The sequence below is a fragment of the Stylophora pistillata genome, chromosome 1 (genome assembly GCF_964205215.1).
Source record: "Stylophora pistillata chromosome 1, jaStyPist1.2, whole genome shotgun sequence".
Lineage (NCBI taxonomy): Eukaryota > Metazoa > Cnidaria > Anthozoa > Scleractinia > Pocilloporidae > Stylophora > Stylophora pistillata.
In genome coordinates, this window is record NC_142519.1 from 31,989,023 (window position 1) to 31,998,214 (window position 9,192).

General features: G+C 38.3%; 1 protein-coding gene across 1 annotated transcript in view; it reads right to left on the bottom strand.

Annotated features, from left to right (window-relative positions):
* Positions 1-1,365: 1,365 nt before the first annotated feature.
* LOC111324383 (uncharacterized) overlaps positions 1,366-9,192 on the bottom strand; it is a 7,924-nt gene continuing 97 nt past the window's right edge. The window contains exons 1-5 of the mRNA XM_022927937.2: positions 9,072-9,192; positions 7,165-7,400; positions 5,427-5,547; positions 4,587-4,693; positions 1,366-3,067 (exon numbers count right to left, since the gene is read on the bottom strand). The exon at positions 9,072-9,192 is cut by the window's right edge and continues 97 nt beyond it. Coding sequence (XP_022783672.2) covers positions 2,702-3,067; positions 4,587-4,693; positions 5,427-5,547; positions 7,165-7,400; positions 9,072-9,156 — 915 coding nt within the window. The 5' untranslated portion in view covers positions 9,157-9,192 and the 3' untranslated portion in view covers positions 1,366-2,701. The remainder of the gene's footprint in view (positions 3,068-4,586; positions 4,694-5,426; positions 5,548-7,164; positions 7,401-9,071) is intronic.

Sequence of the window (9,192 nt, forward strand, 5' to 3'; positions counted from 1 at the left end):
ACCGAAGAGAGAATTTTTCTCTCGTTAAACAACAAGATTTAGGGCAAGAATCTCCCCCATCTCTTTTTCCAAATAAGCCGGCCTAAGAGGTATAGGCTCGTCCGCATGAGCAATGTGACATCTACAGCCTCGTTTTCGTTCTTGTTGACGTATTTGAAAAAAAATTAGGTTTATAGGTTGACAAAATTCTAGAGTAAGGTATCCTCACTTTTCTTCAAGGTTTTTTTTTTTGTTGGATTGTGATTATTTTCTAAATTGGTCCAGAAGACTAATGAAATAATTGAAAACTAAAATCCTTTGTCGACGGGAAAGTTAGAGGGCTAAGTGCATAAGCTAAAGCAGTAATTTATCGTAATCCTTAAAACAATGTGGCCAAAAAGATCGTTTGTAAAGACGCCTTGTTCATTTAACTCTCTTATCCTTGGTTACGATCAAGATGTGGTTTATTTTGATTTCCAATTGCTTATCGCTTCCCAAGACTGTCAAAAACACTGAAGCCCTCTGTAGTCATTCAAACGTCAATGTAGTATTTCTTTTGTCAAAAACCGGTTTACGATCTTAACGTAAAATATCACCAGCAGACTATTTTTAGCCAAAACTGATTACTCACGTTACCCTTTAAACATACAGTTGATGATTACTTACTTAAGTAACTTAGTGCCGACTACAAGGTCCTGTATCATGCTCAGGTGTAGTTTTGATTGACAAAGGAGTTTCAAAACAATATGAAAAGAGCTGTAGGGGACATCAAAACATGGAATAGTATTGAAATTCTGCCATATCGCGTAAACCTAGTTTCAAGATGAATGCACTTTAGTTGAAAGTTAGTGTAATGCCTAAAGATTATTTGACGCTGCAGTTCTTACGCCGGTCTCGTCCCCTTGTCGTTTTCAGTCGTTTGTCCCCTGAGAGATTTTTTACTTCCTAGAAGTCGGTGTTAGTTCATGGGGTTCCATTGCGTGATGCAAAACACCATCCGGAAAATCATAGAATATTCAAACCTAAGCTTTCAGTGCGATCGATTATTTTTACATGCATTCTTTAGTTAATGAGCCCGTTAACATTTGCAAAGACAACGGTAACCTTGTTATTAAGTCGCGTGAAATCTTAGATCTAGTCGACCTTATGTCGATATATCGCATAGCAGTTCGTAAGATATATTGAAAACTTTCTATTAAACCCCTATTGAAAGGTCGTGCAATATTAACTTGGGTTCCCACTTCAGATCGTAAAAAGGGTGGGAAAAGGTGGGGTAATAGATACTTAAAAAGAGTTTCAAGTACCGAAGGCCTTAAATTCGTGAACGAAAAGCGAAAGCGATGGTATGCAAGTAACAAAACCACAGAAACTAGATCATAAAATCTCTAGAAGACTGCATAGTTTATCGTATGTCTAGTAACTTTATTCCAGACCAATCTAATACTAACACATTTAAATGGCCTTTCTAAACAAACTACGCTGCATGAGCCAGTATTCGCTTCTTATCACAGGAAACTTAGCCAAACCCCTCTTAAGCTTTTTGCCCGTTTTAGGAAAACCAACAGCGGGGCCATGGAGAGCCTAATGCATTTCCGTAGTAAGATTTAATTTGCGAATTATGGGCCAGCTTCCCCGTGACAAACCGCCGCACTTAAAATGGTAGCTAAGGAGGCCGCTTGCAGGAGGCAAAACTACAGGGGGCAATTATTAAGCCATTTTAGTTTCAATTGCTTTCTCCGTGAACAAGTGTGTCCTTGCCAGAAGTGCTCGCACTGGGAGGCTAGCGATTATCACTCCAACAGAATATCTTACGAAGGAAATTACTGATAGCATTTGTGAACGAAGCTCGTAATAGACTTTCTTAACTTGAAGTAAGAAGTCCTACTATCACTATTAATTTATCCTCTTCACATGTTTTTATTAGACAACCACAGACATGTTCATCGAGCTTCTCACTAGTTTTTTCTAAAAATGAATTTATCAGATCTAGGAATTTATCCTAAAACTATTACGATTCATTTCTTTATAATATCTTAGCAGCAATGTCACTCAGGAGCACCTGGTAAGAGAGAGATTCCCTTTTTTGCACAGTTTTTGGTCTCACAATTGTTGAGGGAAGCTTTGCCATGTTGCCATCTCTCGATAGGCGTTTAATCGTTGACGTTGTCAACAGCCAGTTTGAGAATGAAAATCTCATCGTTTTCCACCCTAATCGGCGTAAGAACAGGTATCAGATATCAATATGACTCACACTGATCTATCGCTTTTTCAAAATCATTTGAAGTGTTTTTATACTTCACCTTTTTTTAATTTCTTTTTTAACTTTATCTACATTTACTTAGTGTACTAAATGCAATATAAAACATTAAATTCTTAATTCACAGTGCCACATATAACGTACAGTTTCGTACCACTACCTTCGATTCTAACTTTACTTACAATATATACCTATATATTTTTTCTCCGAACTACTAACGGTATAAAACCTACACTCCATCCTTTGCAGGCATCTTTCACAGGAATCTCACAGTGATTGCAACTTTGAAAAAGAAACGTATTAAACAAAAGACAAATGTATTTTAAAGGCGTTTGGTTATCAGGCTATAAGCTATGAGCTAAAAAACAGTTAATTCGAAAGATGTAGTATCATTTAAAGCTTATCTATATTTAAATTAAAATTGTTTTACTGCCTAAAAACAGCTACATAGGAATAGGAATATACTTAGAAAATGATCTCAGTTCCAATAGAAACTGGTCCCAGGTTCCTCGCTGCATATCTTTGCTGAATCCACGTGGGCTTATCTGCGCCTTTGTAACCAATAAGCAGCCACGATTCGCGCAGCTGGGTGAACACAGGGTCTACAGCTCCAACATTGCGCAGGGCACTTTCAGCACCTGGGGTGTTACGCATGACACTGGCAAGTGCCGAATCGTGCACTGCAATCAGTACCATGATATTTTCTGGTAAACTGTTTATAAATGTTGTCATGTCTGCACTTGCTTGTGCACTATCGTGTGTGTCGAAACTCTTACTTGCGTGAATTGATCCGTTACCAGGATAAACTGTTACGATGTTGTGACCTCTTCGCTGTCAATAAGAACCTATTCCGTCAATTATTTAAAGCTATGAATGATTGGTGAACCATCGCATCAGCACTACCCCGTCAGTACATTCATATCATCATTACAACCTCTTTTTTATGCTCCGAACACATTTAAAAGTTCAGCCCCTTTTCTAATTATCTGACTAGATTAGTCTTACTGCCCCATGGGTCATTACAACCAAATTTGGTTCCACAGCAGTCCTACTTACGAAGTTCCCTTGTGCCTACCCATGAGTTAAGCTCGAAGATAACAAAGATCGTTCGCTCCCACAACCTCTTTAACAATATCTTTCATAGATTGTCCGATTTTACTGATGCTTCAAATTCAGGTGTAGTTATTTCAACTTGAAAGGATATCTTGCTAAAGTACGGAGACTATCTTTCTCTCGCGCCACCAAATCTCGCTTAGAGTTTGACTAATGCAGTTTGACCTTTTCTCTTCCTCCGCTCGATGGACAAGAATGGCAACTCACGAGTATACTCAATCGCGTCAGTCCCAGTTTCTTACAAGTCGCAATAACGACCTCTGAGTAAATCCTTGTTAATTCCAGCTCTTTTGCCGTGGGGAGGGGGATAATAGAGGGGATAAGGGAATGTATCCTCTGGGAGATTAGGGGGGTTAAACAAGAGGTCTAACGACAGAAATGGAACTTTAAATATCTCGTTTCAGTGGCAGTTTTTACACTGAAGTTAAAATATTTGCATAAGGTATTTTGAAGGCCGGGATCTGTTGTTATTCTTCCTCAACTTACATTTGAGGCCAAAACTGAGTAATTAAGTCTGAGTTTACTTTTACTGTTCTCCGTTCCCGAAAACGTTAAACTAACTCGTTTTCGCTGGGCACATTAGCCGGAGAGAGCTTTCTGCGCATGTTTACAAAAGGCGTCTGAAACTTGTACAAATGCATAACAAGATTTGATTGAGATCGTCATCGTTTTGGGGCTGGACTAAAGAACCGAAAAAGTAAATACAGTAGTGATTCAAATATGTAATTAGTCGTATTGCTTTTATCGCTTGCGTTGGTTTTCCTTCCTTTTAGAATAAAATTAACGAGCCTATTTTCAAATACACACCGCTGGTCAATAGAAGTCAAAAACAAAGTCGATCAACTTAAAGAGCAATCTCTCAAAAAGAGTCGAAAGTGATCCAGGATTTTTTTAAATTTTTTTTCACTTCGAAAACTCACTCCACCCTCTCAATCAGTTAAGTGAAAGTTAAAACGATTTTTATTCCGCCTCTTCCTCTCCCTTTAGGTATCAGTTTACTTGCATTTATCTTTAATTTTTTAGGGTTCCTTGTTAAATTCTCCTTTGTTGTGATCAGCCGTAGTAACTCCCTACTTCTGGTTTCACGACATTCAAGTCAAAATTGAAAAGCACCTTAACTCTTGTTTAGTGCCGTGTTTTTTCGTGTTAGCTACGTGAGCTAAAAATCAAAGCTCTTAAACAGTTTAAAAGGTGAACTAGATCACTTCACACAAACACAGACAGTAAGAACACTTGCCTTTTTGCAGTGATTTATCCCGTTTACTTCGATGATCGTATCTCCAAAAATGGCACCATCCGGTCTGTCCTTAGTGCCGAACGATTTAACAAAAATACGGAGGACAGCTATGGATTTGAAAATTTAATTGTGACGTTTAGGTTATTTCTTAATCCTGTTACTAAAGAACTGAAAACGGACTTGCAATTTGGTGATGAACAGATTCAAGCCATCCATGGCCACCCTCAGCACTAACAACTTGTCCCAAATTAACTCCTTGACAATGCTCGGTAAACAGGTCTGCTTCTTACCCGTTACGTTCTTGGCCACGTATTTCGATCGTCTGTTTTCTTGTTTGTTTTTAGGTATACGGTCGTTTCTCTACAAAGTCGTTTCTCTTCACAATTTCAAGTCAATCCGCTACAAATCAAAAGTCTTTTCGACACAAACCATAAGTTGTTTCGCTTCAACTTCACATCAAACTCAAGATTACAACAAACAAACCTTAAGTCATGTCTGCAACGCAACTTAACATTCCGTTGTGTCTGAAAAGTGTTCAACCTTACGTGCTTGGAGCGAAACCACTTAAGTTTGTGACGAAATGACTTTTGACGAGAATCGATTTCGAATTGCAGCGAAACGACTGGACACTTATTTTACTTTGGCCCTCAAAAGTCGTTATTGGAGGGTGGTAAATTAAGCTTATTATCATGATTGTTTATATATCAAAACGTGCAAATGAAATACGCGCTTGGTCATGGTATTGCCTATTTTACGTGCGTCAGACATCGACATCCTTGAATTCCTTTTCTGTAATGGTTGTTTCTTTCTTTTGCCATATATATCGTGAAGATACTTTACCTTTCTCACACGTCTCACCAGCGAATCCAGTTTTGTTGCAGTTACATCTGTACCCTCGGCCAGTAAAACCGACTTGACAAAGAACATTAGGATGCTGACACGGCGAACTGGCGCAGGGGTTCTGTAGATAAACACAACAATGAGAGCTCCATACATGATGTGTCCGACATTTCAATCAGCAGATGCCGAATACACGTCAAGTATGGACTTAGTAATGACTAAACCCGTCTTTGTGTTTTTATATAACTCAATAGGTGCGGCTTTCGACAACGAAATCGGAACTGGTTGAGCCTCCGATTCCTCAGGGTGGACTAAGATCATTCTTTGTCTAATGCTTGTGGCCAGCGGACTTTTCAAGAGAGTGCCGAAAGCAATCCGAAAGCAATCCTCGATTGCGTCTGTTTTGTTTGACTATACTCTGCGATTGCTCCAAAAAAAAAAACTCGCGCCATTCTCTGTACCAATCACTTCCGTCAAAAATAACATCAATCGCGTTTTTGTCACTTGCGTTTTGCCGTGTCTCAGGCAAGTTAGTTGTTGTTTCTTTAAGGTCCTCATTGACTCCTTGTAAGTTGATTATTTGTTCGGTTGGCTAATGCAACTTTTTCAGTTTTGGTTTCACAACACTCAGTCGAAAGTGCTCTAAAGTTTAACTTCGGATTAACTCTGAAATATTGCTTCATTGCTAAACCAGTACGAATGCTCCCGAGAAAAGATAGGAGAATTCTTCTTGAGATTTGAGTGATCTGAATTCAAGCCTCATAACTTTTGAGTGTTTAAAATTAGTAGGTACCTACTTTTGATGCGGATGGGACGATTATTTAGAGCCTTTAGTTAAATAACTTACTCCTTTTCCTTCATTCACGATAGATTCAGTAATAAGAATACCATTGCTTTACACAAGAGGGAATCCTTTTTCAGCCGAAACGTTCCGGCCAAAAGTTTTGTAATTTGGTCAACGAAAGTCAGCAAATTTAACAAACAGGACCATTAAAAAGGAACTTCCAATATCTTAGTGTTGAAAAGACTTCGATTACAAAAACTGTGTGGAGGGGGTTCGAGAACTTGTAACAAGGACAACTACGTAATTACATTTGTTGTTGTCGCATAACGTATACGACCTGGTGACACTCTTTGTCAAATAATCTTATCTGTCCGCAATTAACATTCGTTGTATAGTGTTAGAGTTCAGTAGCAGAGCGTATTAGAGAACCATTCCGAAAGGATTTCGAAATTAGTTTTATCTCGGTTTATACCGAAGGATCTCGATTAAATTTTAATTTTTTGGTGTTTCGCCCGACCCTTAGCCTGGTCAACTTGGTCCATCACTAGTAGACCACGTCTTGAGCATCAATTCCACGTTTATCTCACACTTTTTTAGTACCAATTTTCAAACCCCTGGTAAATTGCGGCCATACCTTGAAAATTTATAGGTCTCTCGACCAAGAAATAGCTAAGGATGACTTTGAAACGTACTTAATTTTTTTTTCTCAATTACTTGGCAAAAAGATAGATGATAGTATAATAATTTCAGGTTAGTGATAAAGAATAAAGATCATTAGTCTACGAATAGCTTCTGATTAACAGGCACGTTTCTATCGGAGGCGGTACTGTTTCTATGGTAACCGAATGTGTTATGAAATTAATCAAAATAAGTGACTGAAACCTTTTTCAGCCACCAGTTGTAGTCAGCTAAGGGACATTTCTTTCCACAAAGCCATTTTTATGTTAAACTTACTTCCACAGATGAATATGAGTTGTCAATGGCATCCACTAAATCGTTTGGCTTCTGGGTATGGTCCTTGCCATTAAGATCACATTTCCCAGTAGATTCAAAGTTAACTGAAACGCAGTTGTCCTCCAGGTAGCATTTCAGTCTACAACTTTCAAAATCTCCTGCACTTACGGTTCTTAGCGTGTGGCCTTGCAAAGCCTTGTTTTTCCACTGATGCTTAAAAACGATTTCTCTGCAACCTGCAAGAATGGTAGAGAGTCTTCACATCATTTTCGAAATTTAAACCTATTAGAAGGCTTTTTTACCCCCAATTTAGCTAGGTCTGGTTGAACCACCAATTTATGGAAAATTAATTCGATTGTGGTAGGACAACAACACTCATTATGGGAAGAAAGCTCGACTTTTGCGTGAAAACTTGTTCTCAGTAACTCCTGAGCATTACTGGCTAATCAAATGATATAACAAGCGGGAGCGCGAGTCGGAAAGGTGCACACGTATCAAGCGCCTGTGACCTGCTTTTCCATGTATGCAATTTTCTATGTACACTTCACGCTTTTTAGCGTCTGCTCGCCGCATGCTGCACACATAAAAAACTCGACCGTTTTTGCGCTACACGATGACTGAGTTACTTAATTAAACAAGAGCCATGCTCGCATGAGCCGGTCAATTTTGTATCTACGGCTAAGAAACTAATGACTGAGTTTTTTAAGTTTTTTTAACTAAAAACTCTGCATGCCTTCCAAAGTCCTTGTAATTGGCCTAATTCATACATTTGCACCTGCATAAGTTCACATTTTTCTTGGGTAACACTGTATATCATTTACCTCTGAAGTTCATGAGACGTTTGTTGGGCTTCTAAACAACTTAATAAGTGGTTTGCGAATTACTCGGCTCAATTTAGTCTGGCTCGGAAATCTTTTGGTCATTAATTGTACAAGGCACAGTGTATGCCATTACAAGAAGTTATAGTCAGTGGGATTTAAAATGAATTCCAGTTAAAGAGAAACTCCAGTGCAACGCTAATTCCCAATACGCAAAGACATTGTTACTCAATATTTACCTGAGGGATTGAAGGAACTGTAAAATATTATGAATAATATATCATTTTACGGCAGCCAAAAGATTCAGTCATTTGTTTTCAACTGAAGAATTAAAGTCATCTGCTATCATCACTGCAGACGATCAGGGCATAGAAGGAGCTTTGAAAATGTCATCCACAAGCGTCGAACAGTGAACTTCCATGTGATAATCATGATCATGTATCCCACCCAGTTAAGTTTTATAACTCATCTGCGAGAACCTCAATGGCAGGTGTTTCTGTTGTGTTGCCCTTCTGTGAAAATCATGCGATACTCCGAGCGTTTTTTCTTTCTTTTTTTTTTTTTCTAGAGTCCAATGAACCTAAAGTCTGGTTCTATCGAACCAGACATTACCGTAGAGGAAGGTTTAAAAGAAATAGACCGCGTTTACATGCAAACTTTAAATTATCATTGTCAACTAACACAACGTATTCAGAAATACGCATTACGTATTCGAAACCTGAAGCAAGTTGAGAAATAAAGACAACAGTTATACTAAAAAAAGCTGGCCGATTTGTAAAGGGAACAAATAGTTTCCCCAGGTATAATTTTGCCAATTCACTGTCCCCTTTCTCATATCTTGAGAATACATTTTGATGCCCATGGATCAATTAACTTCGCTGACTTATCTGTTTTAACTGATGGAGTCGATGGTTGTAACTACCTTTACGGTAATCAGAATCACTGAGCTTATTAGAACTACAATTTTTTTTATTTAAGATACACATACCTTTATCACTGGTTCTATGAGATTCTGTTTTAATCCATGCTTGATGTTTTTAAAAGTTTCTCAGTTATACCTGCAAACCGTTTCACGTCCGTCAAACTCACCTCTTACTGCTGCTTGGTTATCTAAGAAGTCCACCGCAAACAACATATGAAGAACGGTTAAAGCAAAATCAAGCTTGTAATTCATTTGCACAACTTTTCCTGCTTTTCTAGTCTCAGTAAG